The sequence below is a fragment of the Labrus bergylta genome, chromosome 3 (genome assembly GCF_963930695.1).
Source record: "Labrus bergylta chromosome 3, fLabBer1.1, whole genome shotgun sequence".
Lineage (NCBI taxonomy): Eukaryota > Metazoa > Chordata > Actinopteri > Labriformes > Labridae > Labrus > Labrus bergylta.
The window spans coordinates 30329718-30351810 of record NC_089197.1 but is presented as its reverse complement, the minus strand read 5'-3'; the positions used below and the strand labels follow the sequence as shown (position 1 = coordinate 30351810).

Below are 22093 nucleotides of genomic sequence, written 5' to 3'. Positions count from 1 at the left end.
CATTTTTCAGCGAACGGTTTAAAACCTGCGGGGTAGCAATTTCAATAATCACATATAAGCTCATTAGTGATTCATTGAAGAACAGAATCATAAGCAGAATTATAGAGAACAATTCATATCTTTAAACACAAATTATGCTGGTTAATGAAATTCAGAGATTTATTCCTCTGAAAACAAATTATAAAAAGCATTCATGCAATTTTCTGGGGTATTGGTGACATTTAGGAATAACATTCAGGGTTAGTGACCTCATAGTTTTACTGAATAGGTGTCAAATCCTATTACAGTTCTCATGTAAGGTCAGAAAAATATCTGAAGACAGACAAAATGTGTGCAGATAGCTTTAAAGTGTCAGCTGTGTGAGTACAGACTGCCTTAGGCTAACCACGGTGTGTGTAATTGAGAAAACATGGACTCAAGGGCCCACTGTAATTTCCACAGTATGAGCTGGACAAATCTCAGAATGATACGCTTTATGTTCAAAGTGTGTTTTCATTTAAGTGAACTCCAAGCACAGTGTGAGAAAATATGAGTGGCTAGAGTGGCCTTTTTTTTTTGCAATCCTGGTACATGTATGGAAGCAAAAATGTTCCCCCAAAACTCAGTTTCTCTCCTGCACACTGAAGGAGGTGTGTGTGAGTGTAGCTGGGTGCAATACAGCAAGAGAAACATGCTGAGGGGGTGGAAGGTGTGACAGGACTGCAAAGCTTTTGAAATGGATAAGAGAACCCCCTATATGGATGTGTTAGGGATGTGTGTAGAATAAAAGGGAGAGGACAGGACTTGAATTGATGAGAGACAACTTCACATTGACTGTCTTGGTGCATTTGTAACATCTAGATTATTTAAAAGCTACTCTATATGTAAACATCCATATCTCTTCCTCTGCAGCATTATTTCTGCACAGACTACAAACACTGCAACATGAGTCCATTGTCTGTGTTTAGAAGTGGTGTTATCTTTGCCAAACTTGTGCACACAGCTACCATCACTTGAATAATTCTATTTGTTCCACTTAGAAGATTTTTTCTTTTGCCTCTCCTTTGGAATACACAAAAGTTTGTCCTTGGTGTCTATAACGATCAGAAAACATTTATCTGTGAATAGTTAGTGGGATTTGTTTTCTCACCTTAGCACAGGTCAAAATGGGAACAACTCAATGGTGAATTAAACGGTTGTCCTTGAAAGGCATTTAATCATTCGTAATAAGTTTGACAGCTTATTTTAAAAACCTGACAACCCGAGCCATACGCGAACGTGTACTGTTGGAATCAGGTCTTTTTCAAATGGCAGTGTGCCATACCTGGCTCTTTATAATGGCTTAATCTGTCATGTTTAGAGGAGGTAATTTTATGCTGACACGCAGGCTAAATAAATATGCACACTGTTTAGACCATGAGATTTTTCACGCTGCCAGTTAATGGGACGGAAACAACATGTCATCTGAGAGCGTTTTTTGCCTAATAAATCAGTTCAGAGTCATTCATAGAACAGCTCTTGGTTGCCAGGTTGTGGAAAAAAAAACATTTGGCATGTGTTTCTCTTCTTCGCATGATCCTCCTTTTTCTTTTGAAATATCTTTTGAAAAGACCCCCTAATGGGGATTTGACCATTTCACTTTTGGAAGAGAGCTGCAGAGAGTCTGAGCCAAAATTCAGAGCTTCAAACCCAAAAGATTGTTGTAGAAACTCTTAAACTATGAGATAATTATAATTTAAACTGCAGACCAAATGATTTTTTATTAAACAAGAAGCTCATAACTGTCAGGAAAACGGGAAAGTGGGACACAGGTGCGGACCCAGGGGTGTCTTAAAGTTATCCAAGAAGGATAACCACAAAAATCGCAAGTGATAGATTGGAGGGGGGGTAGGGAACAATGAAAATAGTATAGAGCCAAAACACTCCTCTAACTAATGCACCGAAAATTAACAACTAAACCACTGCTGCCAGGCAGCTGACTCCAAACTACATTGTCCGGGAGACCCAGAAACAATTCACGAAAGTAAAGGCTGCCAGGGAGGCCTTAAAACTCAACACAAAAAGCTGGGGTATATCAACTACCCAGCACCCCAACTTATTTTGGCAATAGACACGAATACACTTAAGGTTATTTGTTTGTGTTTATGAACACACAGACAACAAGCGACAACAGAGGGAGAACCTCTCACTACCTCTGAAGGTGACATAATGAGTTAGCACAGAGCACTGAATTCCAGGAGTATATATAAGCTCCCCACACCTGGTTTTAATCAAGGCCAATCAGCCACAAACACACCTGACTCTGCACTTAGGTGATTCATTCACCAACCCCAGTGAGAAGCCAGAGAGTGTGTCCTTACACATAACTATTGATTAATGGATTCCCTATAACTGCAATAGTGCCATTAGAAAGGATAAACTCGGGTTAAAGGCACTTCAAACACACAGCGCTAGTCTCATCTAAGGCTAATGTTTATGACTACTAGCACTTTTTCTTTTTATTTCCCATATTAGCATATGACTCATTGGTGGAGATGCTGACCAATAACTTTGTACTGAAATGCCAAGTAGCAATTCAATGATTAGCATAAGAAAAGTGCAAGTGGTCCAAAATACCTGGTCCTAACTGTGGGTTAGGATCAATTGTTAATAATGACAGCCTCTCTTGAGTTGAAGTTAAAAACGATTTTTGCATTCACTAATGGTTTTCCTTTGGAATGTCACAACAATTAAGAATTTATATTAGGTTGTTTTATTTTAACCTAAATCAAAAACCGCATCATCTCAGCATTCAATAAAGGAATAATGCAAACAAACAAATACAGTTTAAAAATAAATAACTTAAACATAACCTGACTTTGATGGGCTGTTTATGCCAACATGTTTCTCTTAAGATGCTTTAGATTCAGTCAGAGCCTTTGTAATGTCTGTTTTCTTTGTTTTTATTTTGAAATTTGTGTCAGTGGTTAGTTTTTGTAACTGTAGATGAGATGTCTGTTGTGTAATGATTGTGTATTGTGATTATCAATGTAAAAGGGTAAATTGTATTGTCACAAAGTAAACTGCAGACCCCAGCAAGAACAACTTATATATTACACTGACGCTGGGATCCAAACAAACAAAGTATTGTGCCTTATAGGAACTTCTATAGATTAACGAGAAATGGGATGACATAAAGCTACAGCTTCATAAGTAGGCATTCGGAATGGCAATTAATCTTAATCTATGTTTTTTCTTCTTTTTCTTTTTCTTTACAGAAAAACCCACCTATGATGCCTCTGGCTCCTCATCTTTACCAAGCGACCCTGCAGTCAAAGTTGCTTCTGCACATCCATTGGCTGACCTGTCCGTGGCAGAGGAGGTGCCTTTCTCACTCGTTCATTTGGATGGTGACTCAGAGTCTGAGGTGGAAAGTTTATCAGGGCAGCCTGCCTTTTCTTCTGTCTTAACTGTCATGGCAGGAACTGTCAAACATCCAGTGAGCCTTGATCAAAGTCAGACCTCGCCGACTATCACCAGGGATGACCCCAACACCACCCAATGGCCTTCACATAGTTCCAGCAAGGGCTCAGACATGTCCTCCTCGTCGTCTGCGGGAGAGAGGGCCTTTCCTGCCAGCTCAGGTTTGACTTCTAACGTGTTTCACCAACATGCCAAATCACCTCAGACAGTTAACATGGCATCAAGCACCTCCAAGCATTCACATGTGTCTATGATGAATGGAAAACAGAATGTGTCGTCATTGTCTTCATCAACAGCATCATCTCTTCCATTTTCATCATCAGCTCAGACCATTACCACTGTTTTATCATCCGTACTGTCTCCACTTTCAACTTCTGCTGGGTGGACAAACCATGAAGCTTCATCTCAAGCACAAAGGTTCTCATCCAGCCCTGCCCATCAAACAGAAACAGCAACATTATCACCAGCAGGGTCTCTGGGATGGACAGACGGACTAACACCCAAACAGTCCACCACTCAGTTAGTGGTTAACCTAGCGGCTGGTAGTCTGAGGCTTCAACGCACAACAACCATACCATCATACTTTTTGAGTAAAACCAGCAACAAAAAGAGCAATAAAGTGACAAAACACTTGTTCAATTCATCAGCAGTAACAATCCATTTTGTGAGTGACACATACACAAGGAGTGCAGGCACAAATGTTTTCAAGACACCAGCAACCAGAACTAATACACCATACACTAGTCCTAACCATGGACAAAACCCTCTATATATTTTGTATGGACCCACTCAAGCCCCAAATCCTAATGTGAACTCTATATCAACTACTTATCCCGACATTAGCACATCATTTCTTTTTCATCCAGAGACTGGAGCTGTTCAAATGCAACAGGGAGCTTTACAAAGTCTGAGATCACCATCGCTGTCTGCTGATCATAAAGGATATTCAGCTGCCAGTCATGTCACAGAGCAGACGTTAAATCCAACAGCATATGCAGAAAAGGAAAAAAATATAGCAGCGCTGGGTCAGAAAATTGTGAGAGATGCAATCACGTCCCCTCTCAGTTCACATGGCGTAAATCCGACTGTGTTCCCAGAAGTGTCTTTCAGAAGCTCTGGATCATTTTTTACAGTTTTCTCCCAGTCTCTGCCAGGTAAAACATCTCTCACTGAAATGGCAATCACTAAGCTAACAAATATCCAGTCTGACATGGTGTCCTCAGAGTATGCATCTAATCCTGCTGATTTACTGATGGCAGCAGGTCCCGGCAGCCCCAGAGATCCTGCCATCAATATAGATTACAGCCTGGGAGACAGAGGAGGAGCAGAACTCAAATCTATAACCACTCAAGCTCACCTGAATAACTCACTTTCACCCACACAGGCGAGGCCAGAGTCCACCACCGGTTCAACCCTCAGTTTGGTTACCATAAAAGGAACAACCTCCTCCACATTTGTGTCGGATCCACTTGATTTGCAAAGTAATAGTGGCAGAAATGTAGTAGATCTTGTGACTCAAACAGGGTCTCCCATGGGCATGGCTCAGGAGCCTAGAAAAAGGACGACACCAAGCTCTATATTTTCCTCCAGCAGTAGAAAAATGACTTTCTTTGGTTCAACAATTCTGGTAAGCTTAGCAAAGGATGCGCCTGGCAAAACTATGATTAAAAGTCTCACTCACACTCAGCCCACAAACTTATTGCCCTTGCTTCTCAGCTACAGACCAAACCACAACAAAACTGATGATAACACTATCCTGTCTGCCCATAGTCCGGATCATTTTGCAGACCAACCCAGAGCCACAATATCACTCCCAATTACCCCTTCACAAAGACCTTTTCAAACAAGATCTTTACTAAACTTTTCCAACAAGTTTTATACAACATTTGGTAAAATCCAAGATCCAAATAAGTCTCACCAGATGGCTGAAATATCTTCGCATATCAAAGAATCTCACCAAGCTGGAGTCAGTTCACCTTCAACTTTAAAGTTGGAAATAAATGCAGGAAACATTAAAACATCACCAGCCTCTGATGTTCACATGACATACAAAGAGATATCTGTTGTGCCCTTCCAGAGAAATGCTGTAAAGAGTTCAGTTTCTCGTTTATTAAACGAAAATGAAGACTCCACTCCAATCAGACACGCTACGTCTTACGAGCAGGGTGCTCCATTAGTGCAGCTAACTACACATTTTTCTTCTTTCACGGTTGCAAAAGACTTCTTGTTGTTTAATAAAGGTTCTGAAGTTGCTTTCAAAGGATCTCCCACTGAAATCCACACTTCTACAGTAACTTTTGATGCTGCATTAGATCCTCTTACAAGTGTGTCCCATAAGGATAAAGTGACAATGATGAGCCACCATCAGAATTCTTCCTGGTCAGATATTACCCAAACACCAACAACTAACTCTATTTCTCAATCTCAAGGATCAGTAACCAGTGCTAACAGTAATAAATCAGATTTGTATTTCGGTGGACAAACAATCATTCCCTCTACTCCTTCCTCTGCTCCACCTACTTTCTACAGTGATGGACGAAACAGCAGGGAAACATTTGGTGTTATTTTCAGCATTGGCACAAAACAAATGGCGCCATATACACAGTGGAAAGCCACCAAGCCTGTGTCTTTTCAAAGCACTGCTGTTAAATTTCAAACTACATCCATTGGCTTTGATAAGGCAAATACTAATTCACAAGCAGATGGCCCATCATATGAACATCCAAAGCTGGAAGACAGACAAGAGAGTAATTTGCATGTATTGAGCTCAACTGCTTCAACTGTAGTCGCTCCAGGTCCATTTTCACTTTATCCAGCTATTGGAGAACACACATCTTTTGGATATATTAAAGGAACATCAGGATATGAGGAACAGAGTCAGAATTTGTTGCCAGGTGATCTTAGATCTGCTTTGGCCAACAATATACGACAAGAAGCCTCTGTGAATCCTTTCACTCCATCAGCACAGGGTTCAGATGGCTCTTCGGCACTCACTCAAATAACTACTGACACTGCACCATCTTCACACGATCCTTCGCTCGCATTGGTATACAAGAACAAAAACAGCCCTCTTCTGGAAAGTGTTGACTCTCTTGAATCTTCCTCTGTTACGTCTGCCACACTTTCAGACAGCATTCAACGCGATCTCTCTGATATTGATCATATCAAACACACAACGGATGACAAACTAAGGCGGTTCACACTTCCAGCAGAGCACTTGCCATCGTCTTCAGAGACTTTGCCTCTATCAAATAGTAGTATCAAAGCTTCTCATTCGTCCTCCTTACAGATTTCAGTGTCCTCTAAAGCTTCACTGTCACCATTATCATCATTGTTGTCAATCAATTCAACCATGTACCCAAGCTATACATCATCATCTGTGTCTGTACCTGCACCTCTACCTGCAACTTCTTCATCCTCATCACCAAGTCTCACCTTATCAATAGATTTTGATCACTCGGAGGAAATTACTAAGACCTTTGCTGTCCTTACAGAGGCAGGGGCGGACGACTTGACCGTTGGAACATCTCGAGCAGTTGCTCTCACTTTCCCCAAAGAAAAAGTGGCCAGTCTAGCCCCCTCTCAATCAGTCAGAATCACCCTTTCTGCTGGACCCACCGAGAGGACATCTCAGGTATCACCTCTGCCCCCTCAACAGGACACCAATACGGCCTCTGTTGAGGTTACCACCACAACTGTAGCTTCAACCATCAAGACGGACCCCAGTACTACCACGCCCATCCTTAGAGTCACCACACAGTCTATCGCCACTACCACACCACATCCCACTCCTGTGACCAGGAGGACAACGGCCACCACAACCATCAGAACTCAAACCAGCAGGAAGATGTTCACACAACCTGTCCCCAGAACAAGCCCACCCAGGGTAGCCACCACCATCTTTATTTCCCCCTTCACCACCACCACAGAGGCTCCACCGCAGCTGTGCAACATCACAGAGAGGCTGTGGGTAAAAACAGGTACAAAAAAATACTTCTGACAGTCTTAAGAAGATATTCAGATATTTGTCATTCCTTTAACATGTTTTGTCCCATTTCTGTCTCGCTTTTTCTCTTTGTTGTCTGCCTCTCTGTCTTAGTTGTTTCCATCTATGTGAGAAGAAACAGACTTGACAGCATTCAGAGGCAGAACCTACGGAGGGGACTCAGTCAGGGCCTGAGGAAAGCTCTGAATGATAGTTCAGCCCAGGCACAAGTAAGAATTTGATCTTTTATCCTGTTGATTTATCAATGAAAAAAGCAGCATCAACATATCAGTATACACTAAGTATCCATTTATTTGAGAGAGGTGTACCATGACGATTTTTGCGAAAGATTGTTTTTAATACGTTTACTTTTTTCTCTCACCAAATTCACCACTTTTTTTTAGTTGCATCACCTTTAATTTCACTTCAAACATTAGTAAAGCCAATGTATGGAAAAATGGTGAAACCTGCATTGTTGGCTTGCTTGACATGCGCTTCGTTCTTGCCTTTTGTTTGTTTTTTAAAAATTGGGTTCAACTATTGGCAGAACTGTGGATCATGTCAGTCATGTCCACATTCACGATCATATTGCTGCTTTTTTCATACATAATATTCCAACAAAACATTGACCTACTCTCAGAAAAGAAAAGCACCACGTCACTACTTGTGGACAAAAACTTATCATGGTACCTTTGAGATGTATTACCTTCTTAAATATATATAAAAAAAAGACTATTATTGTAAGAAGTTAAATTTTAGAGGCACTGGAGTCACTAACATGTCTTAAAGCTGAAAGGTTCTGAAATGTTGGGCTGACAAAAAAACATTCTCAAAATCAGGTGAAAGGCAATCTATAAAAAAAGTGACACCTAAAATAATTTGAATCCAAATATATGCGTTACAAAATCTAAAATGAATGAAATAAAAGCCTGTAAGTCAGCCCTGTTTGGGAAATTGTTTGAATATTAATGATTGTTATTCCCTTCAAGCTTTTTGCTACTATGACATGTTCTTTGACAAATTCATTTTTACTGACCCAAACTGTAGCTCTGCTTTAGACTAAGGCTTTTTTAACATTATGGAACTATGAATGGTTCCTATATGAGCTCTTACAATAAATCTGGAGGTTTATTAGGGTAGTGAAAATACACTCTTACCAAGGACCCTCATGTAGGCTATGTGAGAAGAGATGAGGACTAATATAGAAATTAGGTTGACTGAATGTGTCCCAGAAGACAGGTGATGGCACATATTTGAGTAACTGTACCAACACTGAAAGAATATGTAGATTAGTTGCTGTAGATGAGTGTTGCTCCAATTCCCTGATGTTCACAACATACGTGCTTTTATTTACACCATGAGAATCTCTCCACACTTTGACAAAATAGAATCGTATCATAGCAGTGGGCTCACCAGATTTAGTTCAACAAAAAAGCAGGTGGAAAATAGTCTTAACATTTTCCCTGCCATAGTGATACAAACCATTCAGTGCACACACAAAGATTTTTGTGTCAGTGGATAAGCCGTTTGTGGAACCAATCATAGTTCCAGCTGTGCCAAAACCAATCTCTCTCTCTCCAGTGAGTGTCTTATATCTCCGCTCACTGCGACTTTGTGCCAGGAGCACCTTTTGGCTATGCAAAGCTGTGCTTAAATGCGGTCAATAAAAATAAATAAAAATATGCAGTTTTGAGTCCCTTAAGCTGTATATACATGTATATGTAAAACACAGAGATGAAGACATACTCCATATGTTCCATTATCTTACAGTCAAATACTAATATTAAAACACTGATTGCTGAGCTTTGACTTACATTATTCTGAATAGATTGACAGTAAGCAGTTTCGAGCACAGCCATCATTTTACCTTACATGCATGTAATTGTTCTGTTGGAGGAAGCCAGAGTACCAGGAGAGAACCCATGCAAAGGGTGAACATGCCAACTGTATACAAAAGGGCCCCTGATCGAAAGGGATTCAAACCATGAACTTTCTTCCTTTGAGGCGACTTTATATGCTAACCACTGGACCACTATGCAACCCAAAATGGGATTCATTTCCTACATAAAAAAACACTACCTCTCACTCTCCAGTGGGTTGGAGTGCCTTTAGAGTATTCTAATTTTGAGCAAGTGTTAAGTACATGTTTTGTGTGTGTGTGTGTGTGTGTGTGTGTGTGTGTGTGTGTGTGTGTGTGTGTTCCCTGTACATCAGCAGTCCTGTTAAATGTCTTGGGTATTGTATTTCTCTGAGTGGAAGTATCAGATAAATGAGAGTGAGGCCTGTATTTAGGTGTATTTGTCCTGCCTGTGTGAAGGTCAGTGCTCTCACATGTTCAGCCTCTCTCCTGATGTGGTCTCTGGAGGTGCCTTGCTTCGGTGCACTCCTGTCACCCATTTTTACATTGCTTGGGTTCCTTTTAGTAGCACTGTGCTCTCATCCAATGGGAAGCAAGCTGTTGGCAAGGGAAATTGCTGCTGTGTTTAATTATAGGCTATAAACGGTTGGGAGGAGAGCGATGTGCAGTGCCGATGTTAAAAAGATGATGAGAGATAGACTTAATGAGTTGGGCCAAAAGTCTAAACCATTTGAATTAAAAAATATATATATATAGAAGTCAACTTTTTTGGTTTCCTGTAGCAAAGCCTCTCCAGTGACTGAAAAGTTTTTGGAAATGACTGAAATCTGTGGAGTTAATCTTTAGCAGTCCTAACTCTGTGAGACAGAGTCAGTGGGTGTGTTTCCACTCTCTGGCTTGCTGGAAATGCAATCTCTTAATGACACCTTCACATGGGTGAAGCCTGAGAGGATGAAGTGATAATAAAGGGCTCTTTTCACAGAGGTTTTAACAAGGCTGAATTGTAAGGAGACAGAGTGCTACAGAGACTGCAGGCTCTCAGTGTTTGGGCCAGCGGATCCTCTTGTCAGCACAGGCTTTCATATGGGTTTAGATAACTGACCTGATTGGTTTCACCTCTCATATACACACACACACCTAGTTTCATTACATCTATCATCATTCAATTTTTCTGTTTCATATTACATTTACAGTTTGTCAATAAGTCAAACTCCCACACATCAACATTTGGTAATATCATCACACGTGCTCACGAAACACACAGATTCCCCCCTGTGTTTCTGTGAGAATGAGGGCACAGTGATACCTGTCCTCTTGGGTAAGAAGTGGAGGAACATAAGCCTCTTTGTCCCAAACTCTCCATTTAACAGTCCTTGCCATGTCTCGCTCATCTTTTCTCTCTCCTCTCTCTCTTCCCTGCAGCCCTTCGGTCCCTCACAGATCTCTCCACATGTCTGTACATCATAATAAATCTCTGTCCTGTTTCCCTCGTTTGCGAGTGGTTGGACTACTCTTTAACTGCTCCATCAATTTAATACATTTCAACATTTAGTCATTGAGTCGTTTGCTTATATGACTGATTGATTCCACCTGGTGGTCCTGCTTAAAAGTCCATATTGAGAATTTGGCGATTACCTTTATATATTCATATAAAGGCCCAATGTTTTAAAACGTTCACACTTTATTTACTAGCTATGAAATAAAAAATGTCTTTTAAGTCCAATTCTTTGGCTGTTCCAGATTATTTACTGCTCAGCAGAGACAGAAAGTCACAATAATTTGTTGATTTTTCTCTGACCAGAGTGATCTGTTCTGGGTTATATTTAAAGGTTACAGGAATCAACAGACCAAACAGAAGTTGTGTGCGGGACAAAGATAGCTACAAGACATGAACAAAAAACCCAAAATATGAGTGTTTTTTTGAGAAATCCATTTCATAAGACATTTCAAGTTGGTTTCTTGAAGCTGAGTCAATGTTCTGGACAGAATATACACACTATGGATGTCTCATATTCATATGTCAGACAACTCCATAAAAAGAACAGCTAACAAGGGTATGTTGGGGAAACTTCACATATCAAAAAGCACTTTAATGATCATAGAAGCAAAGGGAAATTCACTGTGATACACAACCTGTTTCTGTTTTGAAACTGTTTAGTGGATGGTTCTTTTTTTTCAGAATCAAATGAAAATCAAATTCAGACTTGGTTCATTTAGTTTGTTTTCATTGACGTGTCATTACAGGAATAGCAGAGGTGTTGATATTAACAACAACAGTGTGACAGTGGTCATGCAGCATGGACCATACCAGGACCCTCAAGGAAACAGATAAAGAATTCACCCATTATTACAGTAGTAATAACAGCTACACTGTCACACTTGATTTATTTTATACCTACAGTGATATTAAGTTGTCTCTGAATGAGCCAAAAACAGACTACATTTTGTTTCTGCATATTTTGCTTTGTAAAGTTTGTTTCAGTTGACCTCTGAAAATGCAACTCATGTTATGAAACATGGTGCTTTTTGGTATATTTACATATTCACATTTTAGTGTTCGCTGATCTTAAACGGTGTAACATCTGACTTAACTGTAATGTCAAAATGTACTCTAAGACCGTTGTGACATCAGTGGACGGTGTGTTACTGGGAATTATAGCCCACTCTTGCCCACACTTGATTATGAGTGTAGTTACTCTTTATCATGGCCCACTTAGGAATAAATATTGAACACTTATTGGGGTCGAATATTGTACTTCCTGGATGACACATTATTTGAATTTCTTCTTTCCCCTCTCAGGTGGAGACTGTATTTGGATCTCCCAACATGACAGTGGCTTATCACGTGACTGGAGGGGACATGGTTTACGTTCCCTCTGTTTTACTGGAAGCCTTGAACTCCTATGGCCGTGATAAGATGATTGCAGACCTGCGACAGTACCTCCCCATGGTAACAGCGCTGCCCCTTCCCGTGACAACATGGAGACCCATTCCAGCCCCTGGCTTCCAGATAAAAACAGGTCAGCTGGTGCTCAGTCTGGATGAAAGACAAAAATAAGTCAGAGATCAGCTGGAGAATTACTGGTATTTGTTCCTGCTGTGATGGTGCACTGGAGAGAGTTCAGAGGAAAACTAGGTTTGAGACTTGCGAAAATAAAAAACAAGTCTTTATACCTACAATAAAATATATCATATTCTAATTGTTTCCAAAATAAATACAGCAAGATATAGCAAAAATACAATTTTGTAACCTACAGAAATATAAAAATGGCATTAGTAGTCCTTTCATTGTTCACTTTTGTGTGCTCATTTTGTTTTTATGTTTCAGTGCTGCAGTTTGTGGGAGCAGGGGATGATCCCCAGTCCTGTCGGTTTTCTCAAATGATGGAACAGAGGCTGGAAAAGGTGTTTGCTGAAGCGCAGGCCAAAGTGCTCAACGTCAACAGCAGGCTCTCTGTTCAGGTACCGTGGTGTAACCCTTGGGTAGCTCCTATCACTGTGTACGTTTTCTCTGGTGTCTTGGTATTTAAGTTAATCAAAGCTAGACTTCGGCCTGCCACACACTCAAAGATTTATGTGAGAGCACACACACATGGCAGATCGTTCAGTTCTTTTAGTGTGTGGTGTGCAACAAGACGGCCAACTCAGCACAACACACACTAACCGATTCATTAACCAACAACCAGTGTCCGCTATCAAAATGTATAATTTCGTGCGGTCAAACGCAGTTTAAGAGTAAACAAACATGATGGTCACGTTAAATGTGGCTAGCTGTTTACATCGAAAACATTTTGGTCCAACTCCTTTCTTTGTCACTTGGACTGTGGTCTGTTTTTCACATCATGTTGTATAAACACTTGACATCCATTTAACTCTATGCTTTGCGTTTGCTGTTTTTCCGCAATGGTAATGTTTGTTGTGCTTCCTGCTTCAGTCAGCTCTCTTCCCTATTGGCTATTGTTCAGTTCCAAGTGTCAATTCACAGAGTCCGTGCTCGTCTGTCCTCGGTGTTCTCTCCACACAACAGTTAATTGAATATAATCTGCAGCATATTAGAAAAATATTTTGCCCAGTTTGCCCCATGTTACACATCAGTATTACAGCATGGTTGAGTTGATTTGACAGCTACAAACAGATGCAAACTGTGTGCAGTTTGTGCAATATTGTGCCTCTGTGTATAAGGCTTTTCCTTTTAAACCGCTTCTGAGATGCAAATTAATTATGTTTAGGGAGGCAATGTTTGAATGAATTTTAATGAGCTGCCACACTTAAGTGCAAACTATTTTGAGCCAATTGAATGTTTATGTCTGTGTGAAAAGAAAATGTAGGTTACAATAGTCTTCCATTCTTTCATGCCTCTCCAATTTCTTGATGCTCTGCTTCTTGATGATTTGTTAATCCAAGTCAATAATATATTTTACATGATTGTTTTATTTTTTTCTCATTGTGTTCAGGAGCATGTGCTCTAATCTTTTCAGTTTTGCATGGAGCACTTATGATTATACCTAAGTTCTTATGTGCCTTCTTCTTACTCTGTTTGTACCCCAGATGGTGAGTGTCTCCCAGGCTACAGGCTCCCCGGCTGTGTCGTTGGTCTACACTTTGAAGAACGGGACTGTCCTCCTTAATGGCACCACTGCCTCAAACCTCCTCGGTCAGCTGTCAGCTGAGCTGGTTGGCTACTTCCTCTTCTATCCACCACTTATCATCGCTGAGCGTAAGTTGCCATTTGCATTCAGAATTACATCTGTCAGTCAGGGTAAAATAAAAGTGGTACAAGAAGAGACACCAGAAGTGTTTTTTTTTGTATTCTGACAGGACTATTTAGTTCTCCAAATGCAAATTAGATTTACGAAAGAAAAAAATAGTCCTGGTCTTTTTCCCCAATTAAAGCCTACAGGGGGCTTTACACATATATTTGGTCTGTTATCTATCGTATCATGTAAACATAGCCATCAAAATATAAACTAATAATAGTTTATAAATCAATACCTGATGAAACTAAAGATGAAGTTGTTCTTTTTTGGTGTGTTTTCATGCATTCACATGAGCAGGGTCTTCCTAGACAAATGAAGCTCAGACAGAACTTCCCTCTCTGAAGAGACTTCAAGTCTGACTAAAGTCCAGCTTGTCAGTAATTGGATGTTTTTTTGAGTGGGTAGTGAGTGAGTCACTTAAAGATAGTTGATGTTAAGATACTACCAAGCCCATGCCTCTAATCTCTGCCCCCTCTGAGGACAGACTCAGCCTAGCGATCCATCTGTGGTTCAGATGTACTCAGAGAAAAACAAATGAAGAGTGACAAGGACTCAGCGGGAGTCTAAACAGCAATCTTAGTACAGTTCCAGAGTGCAGCCTGTTTCTATCTCCAGTGTAACAGGGGAGTGATATGTAAACTGCTCAGCGGAGGGAGATACAGAAAATTATCTTTGATATAATAAGACACATCATTTTTATGGCACTTTATTAATTCCCTGAAGGATCATGAACATGTCTTTTGTTTGACTCCATTTGCAGCAAATTCTAAATGTAGGTTCAGCAAAAGATCTGGCTAACTGCAGAGGATTGACATTTATTTTACATACAGATTTACCCAGGAAACACCCACGTATATTCAGTTTAAGGCTTTGGACTAATAAGAAGCCGAGCATATATTCTGGATTTGAGTTTCCATGTGTTGTTAGTGTAAACAAAAGTTGAATATTTCATACAGATGCCTGTTATCTACATTGGTTCTAAAGTAATAACAAGTTGCATCTTGCATGTTGTTCTATAAAGTCTGCACATCGGGTGTGAAACATTTTGCTTAAAAACTTTATAGAAAGTGGACAATTCACACTTTTCCCAGGCTTACATATTCCTCTGACATCATTTAATAGGCCGGAGGCTCAAATGCTAATCTGTTGTAATGGTGAATTCAAGGATTGCTTTATTCATTCAAAGGTAATAAAGCATTTATGATTAATTATCATTTAAGGGCAAGGGTTCAGTTTACTACTTCAGGGAATAGTAATAGGGAAATAAACTTATTCGTGTTCAATGATTAAACAGCAATTGAAAAGATGACGGATATTGTAAACCTAGATGTTTTGCCATATTTGTATTAAATGACTTATTTAGTACTTTTAGACAACAGCTAAAGTTAGCATGTAACTACCTTCTTATTGACATTACCATTTGATTCTAGTACAATATACTTGAGGAAAGACAAAATTTCAAATCTAATGCTAACTATAGCTTCTTGAAGATAAGTAGTGTTAGCGAGGATTGGTTTAATGCTAACATCATCGGTTGGGACTTAGCTATTAACACCTATTCATTACTGAGTATGTTGTTTTCCTTAAATACCATGATTGTGTATTGGGGGCTAAATCTTACCGAATGCCGCTGACCTACTCAAATGAACGTATGTGTTATCAGGGACATTGAATAAACATCCACTATGAAAAAACAGTGCAGTGTTATAGGTAATATATATATGTTCGGTGTGTGTGTGTGTGTGTGTGTGTGTGTGTGTGTGTGTGTGTGTGTGTGTGTGTGTGTGTGTGTGTGTCAGGCTTTCCAGTGAATATGTATTTAAAAAGAGGGGGTTCAAGGAAACTTTGGAAGAGGCAGCTTTACGGTTGGCTGTGGATTATGTTTTATGTTTACACCCCTTGTTATGTTTCTGTTCATGCAGAAATGTCTCCCTAGCTTAGTTGTAATGGTACATGGATTTCTCTAGAATTTGGTCAGTTTGACAAGTCTCAACGTTGGCTATGCAGGATCATGCTCAGGATCAGAGTAGATGCTTGAGCCAAGAATTAAGCTGGGGGCTACCCTGCATTAGCGTCTATCTGGACCTAATCCAGAGGTCAATTTTTGCACTTTCAAATTTCTCCTTCGCTGAGCCCAGCGAGTTAATGAGCTATGGATATTCTCTATACCTTGCTGAACTGCATTTAGCATAATTTAGAATCAAATATTACACAGTGTATCTTTTGGGGTTGGTGTGTTGAATAGAAGTTGTAGACCTTCAGTATTGTTGTGTCATTGTTCTCTTTTCTCTGCGGAACAGCACCTATGTCATCAACTACAGTAGATCTCTCCTTCATGTTTCTTGTGTCTGTCCTGTACAGAGTGACTTGTAAATCTCTTACAAGCTTTTTTAACAGATTATGGTTCAGTGCTTTAGCTTAAATGTATCTCCCTTCATCCGGGACCCGGTGTTAGTGATTTATTTTTTTCAGTCTGCTTTAAAACCGCAGTGGCATGCATGGACAATCTCAGTAAACCCTTAAACTCTTTACCCGCCTGCAACAAATTATGCAATACTGACGTCACAAAAAAAAAAGGATATAAGACATGAAATTTGGAGGTCAGTGTTATTTAGGTGACAGTAGGTTAGGTTTAGGTTACGTTTGGTTCACACACTGTTTAAATTTAGATAAACAGGACCTCTGTTAGTGAGCATTAGATTATAAATTGCAATGTGTCAGGATTGAATTAAGTTATAAAAGTTACCAACAGGCAGGATGAATCTGTTGGGAAACAGAGAGAAAGAGATAGAGCATTAGAAACACACTGGGGGAGCAGACACTGACACAGAGAAAAACTCAGTAAGACAGGGCAGTAAGAGGAAGAATGAGAGAGTGTGACAGGGATTTTACTCTGTTTGTTTTGCAGGCTCGCCATTAGTGATATTACACTGTTCACAGGAGGTGTGAGCATATGCTGGCAGCGGCTGCCTCCTCACTTCAAAGCCAATTATCGCAGTAAATAATTAACAGTGGGGGATTCTCGTACCACCTTGGGCTCTGACAGAGAAGGCCTGCGATCTCACACCACTCCGATGTGCCGGTTTGTAGCACTGAGTACCCACTGGTTCCTTGACGTGTGTAGGCTTAACAGCCGATGCTAGGCTCTTTTATTCCCCCAGTCTCTCTTAGGTGGAATATGCCTGGAGCTGAATGAAAAATATCTCTTTTTAGGAAATAATAAGCGGCATTTAAAACTATAGCCTAAGTTCTGATGTTAAAATGAAATATTGCTTTAATAATAGCTCCCTGTTGGTGATTTTCAAGTTCTTGGAATGACTTGAAATTTGTTTTAAGGTTGTATCCCCAAGCCTTGCATTATGTAAAATGATTACAGTAAATTCCTAATGATTCGCACATATGGATATTGTCTACTGATTGCCCTATCTATTAAACATGCCTAAGCCCTTACTGTTCCTGTCAACCAGCATCCCCTGCCCCCTTCCCTCCACCTCTCTCTCTCCTCTCTCATGCAATGCCTGAGTGTACATTTCTGTTGCGAGTCTGTTCTCACAGGCTGGTGATACAGCATTCCCAAAAACACTGCAGCAGCCTGCGGCACAAAAGCTTAATCAGGCAGGAAATAGATGTAAGAGAACACAGAGACAACCGGAGCTCAGGCAGCTGAACGCCCGCCTTGCTTCACTGTTTGTCTGAAATGCAGTGATAATGAGGCTTTAACCTGAGATTTCAATCACAAACAATGCACCAAACTGAGACCACTTGTTGCTATGCTAGCAGCAAAGAAGTGACAACATGCACTCAAAAAAATGACTCGTTACTTCAACGTAATTTCTTTTGTAATTGTATTTATTTTAGATTAAACCAATTGTATCTTACCACTTCATCAGAGTAAATTAAATTGCTTTTATCAAACATCTATATTTCGTTGACCCAATGTAATTTGTCTCTTCATTTATTATCTCTTCATTTTGTTGATCGAATATGATTTGTGCATCTGGTTTCTCGATTGCATTTCTTTAGGGTTTATTGCGTTCATTAATGTTTTCACAATAACATAACCTAAATCACTTTACACTTAATAAACATTCTATAAAATGTCAACCTAAATATCCTTTTGAGGTATTTATTACAATTATTTTAAGTGCACAGCTGACAGCAACAGGAAATGGTCATGTATAACTACAAGCTAACAATCCAGACACCGTCTATGATGCTGGCATTTAAAAATCCTCTGCAGCCTGCAAGATGCTGAACAGCAACATTTAAATGTGCCTTCTGTTCTTATGTCTACTTATACACCTTCACATTTGAACACATCAAAAGTGTGTTGCAAAGGTGTTGGGTAGCTCAGGTCCAGAGAATAAATCAATCCAAGTAGCATGGTGCAGGAACAGGCACCGATCGGGAGATCACAGAGGACCGCAAGTCTCTCTATGACTATTCCCACATCTATAGATTGCTCCCCCTCTCTCTACGCCAGCTCACAGTCCTTTGAGACATAGAACAGAGCACAAAAATGATTCACAGCCATTCTTTATTGTTCCAACACAAATATATGCTACTGCAGACTTAAACTCTCTGCAGGTGGCCATCACAGTAATCATTACGGCCCAATCTGTGTGCATAGAAGTCGCTGACATTCTCCAACCAGGTAGAGTAGAGTGTGATCCTACAATAGTCGTTTGAGCATGAAGTTTTTAGATGGCTTGGTTAGGAAAAACATATTTAAAGACTTTTTTTTCACAAAAATGTGTGATATTACCCTTTTATTCTGTGAACTTAAAAGAGTGACAACTACATTGACAAGCCAACTCACTACCACCACCGCGCACCACCAACAGATTTGCATTACTAACCGAGTACTCCTTGATAAAGGTCTCGTAATCTTCTTTGAGGTAATGACCATCTCTCTCTTGGCATCTATATGGCACCACTCTGAAACAAAATGGTCAGAAATGTTTGGATCCTGCTTAAATTTTAACATTCTGGAAAGATTCAAACAGCCATTATTCATTATTTCGAGGTTTTTAATCTATCATATTAATTAATCATATCATAGAAACAGAGAAGTTTACTGATTCACTCTCTTCAGCTTAAATCTCCTTGGCTCGTGAATAAATCATCACTTACTCTCACTTGTCTGCCTCTGTCTCTCCCTTAATCATGTTTGCATCTGTTAATTATCAATATTAATCTGTAATATTATCTGCAAAGTCATACTTCTCACATCAGGTCAGACTTTTTTAGGTTCTATCATTTAAGTTTCCCTCCTTTCTCAAAAAATAACACAGGAACATTAACCCTCATAGGATCTTAGTTTTTTAGTCACACCCAGGCTCATGTTCAAACATTATAAAGTAGTTATAAACCCAAAAAATCCTACTTATCATAGTTTGTTCTTCGGTAACCACTAAGTAACCACTAAGTAACCACTAATTTTCTTTTCTTTTTTTTTAATAAAAGCTTTCAAATGTTCAATTAGGTCCTTGTTAATTTTCTTTTCTACACTTGTGTCAGGAATTTTAAAGCACTTTGGATTAATTTTATAATGTTATAATGAATAACAATTAAATACTTCTTAAACCTTTTTAAGAGGGAAGGAAATTAATTAAAATGTTGAAAAATGAAAAAGTTGAGTTTGTACACAAAATTAGTGGTGTTTAGGTATACAAACAATATGTCTAACATTTTCAAAGACCCTGGGTGTTATATGTCAATGCGGGGGTAACAAATGTACCTTGCTAAAACATAAACGTACCATTTTCATATCAAATCAAAAATCGAATTATTACATTTATACGATTTTAAAACTCACATAAGACATTAAATAATGAGGTGATGAGTACAAAGTGAACATGACTGTTTTCATTTATGAAGCGAACACTGATTCTCAGAGGTAACAGCATCATGTTTTTATGTCTTGGCAGCACTGGAGTATCACAATCTGAACACCTCTGTTGCTACCAGAGACTTCTGGGTAATTACAGGTAGGGTTATCATTGTTTTTAAAACATTTTCACATATTCAGTGGGGACACATGTGCATGTTCTACAATACAACCATTTTAATGAAATATATATAATTCCTTTACAATTGTAAACATCTTACAGGGTGCTACATATTTGATATGAAGGACTTCATGCATAAGCTTATGTTTACAATCAGTCCTTTCAGTGGATCAATAAGATGCATATGACCTCTGGATTGCTTGTTGTTTTTTATCTCCTCGGCCGGCTTCATTCATCAGTGTGTTTCACAGTGTTCAAGGGCACACACAGTGCTACGCTGTTTAATGGATGACCCTTCAGATTATGCTGTGTGCCTCTTAACCCTGCACTTACTGTCATGAGAGGCCAAGTCAGCCCAAGGTCTCCCCCTACATAATTGGATTCACTCACACCTGAACAAGATGTACGACCGGCTTTATTGCCTGTAAACAATTGATAAAAAGGAAACAGATTAAAGCTAAATTAGGTGATATTTTACCACTAGGGGGCAGTCTTCAAAACAAGCTTCAAGGAGGTATAACGTTTTTTTTAACAGTATTATTAGCTTTTACGTTGCTATGGCTAATAATAACTTGTCAACTAACATATTGATGAAACACAGGGCACCAAGGGAAATCAGAAATCTGGTATTATTCTTACATGTTTGGTGTGTTTATTGCAGCACACACATTTTTAATTTGACCTCTGTCTTTTCTCTCTTTTTGCTCATCTCTTTTTTGCCAATCATGTATTGCCGCTATCAACAACCATCTGGCCACTCTCCCTTTTGTTGTCTACATTTGCAGTGATCCAGGACGTGGATAACGCCAGTCTGGAGGGACAGTACCAAAGCTTTGCCAGTCTAATGGAGCAACGGCTGGCAGAGCTTTTTGTTTTGGCAGGGCAGCAGGGCAATCGTTTCAGACGAGCTACTGCTGTAGACAGCTACACTGTTCAGGTACGGAAGTAACGCAGGATAGGGCCTCGTCTGACCTATTTCTGTAAGAACTAACAGTCAACGAGGCATAGGGTTAGAAAGTAAAAAAGTTATATATTTTGGATTTTAAAAAATGTATGTAGATGTTCAATGAAGTTGAAATTAAAGCAATAAACCAACAGCTCTTTAGCTAATTTTTTTACAGTATAAATATTTCATGAGATGCACTCTTTGATACACACTCCTGCACACGCTTGCATGATAACTTGCGGTCAGCCCTTGATAATTAGGGAGTTTCTCAGCTTATCATCAACTAATTGCTCTTCAAAACAAGCCAGAGGTTTAATGTTTTACAAAGTAAGTACTCTTCCATGCAGTTTTTAACCTCTCATGAGACTCCACACCTAGATGCTTGGCTTTATTTGTATTTCCTCGTTGTAATGTAAATTGGTTCTGAACAATATACAAGATGTTCATTAACAGCTAAAGTTCAAGGAAACATGTGTCATTCCTTTGCTTTTTTTTTTTCACATTTAGATGGTGAGCATCCGCAGAGTTTCAGGGTTAAAGAATCCAGCCGAGATGACCTACTACGTCCAGCACAATGGCGTTCCTTTATCCGGCACATCAGCTGCCAAAGTCCTGAACACAGTGGACTCTCAGACCATGGCGCTCACCCTGGGCTACTTTGTCCAGCTGCAGGCGGAACGTGAGCACAGCTTTCTTCTATCATTTGACAAGCAGCCAAACAGACAGAAACACAGACAGACATGCAAACTGAAACACATGAGTCATCCTGCTGAGTATAGATAGAAGAGTTGGAGTATGGGGAGAAGAGAAAGCTCTTTGCTCTCTAATGTCTCTGAAGCACTCCTGGCAGGACAGTGTTTTTTTTAGGGCTGCAGTTCACTGCTAAGTGAAGATAGAAGGGGAGAGAGAGAAAAGGGAGAGCTGCATCCTCTTATAGATTTCTGCCTACAATAGCTGAATCCATCTCACTGTATATCAGGTTAGGCAGTTAAATAGCATGGACTGGTGATTCTGCATGTTAAAGCAGGTCCATTTTGCTGTGTGTCATTCTTCCAATGAATCAATAAATAGACAATCTTTAATTATTTTGTGTCC

General features: G+C 39.7%; 1 protein-coding gene across 4 annotated transcripts in view; it reads left to right on the top strand.

The window, feature by feature from the left end:
• Positions 1-22093, top strand: part of kiaa1549lb (KIAA1549-like b) — a 71561-nt gene that overhangs the window by 27777 nt on the left and 21691 nt on the right. For 3 of the 4 annotated variants that reach the window (XM_065953125.1, XM_065953126.1, XM_020646807.2), the window contains exons 2-10: positions 3237-3602; positions 6936-7421; positions 7541-7656; positions 12085-12304; positions 12613-12746; positions 13833-14001; positions 19972-20031; positions 20838-20989; positions 21506-21677. In XM_065953125.1, coding sequence (XP_065809197.1) covers positions 3237-3602; positions 6936-7421; positions 7541-7656; positions 12085-12304; positions 12613-12746; positions 13833-14001; positions 19972-20031; positions 20838-20989; positions 21506-21677 — 1875 coding nt within the window. The remainder of the gene's footprint in view (positions 1-3236; positions 3603-6935; positions 7422-7540; positions 7657-12084; positions 12305-12612; positions 12747-13832; positions 14002-19971; positions 20032-20837; positions 20990-21505; positions 21678-22093) is intronic. The other variant, XM_065953127.1, reaches the window with a different exon arrangement.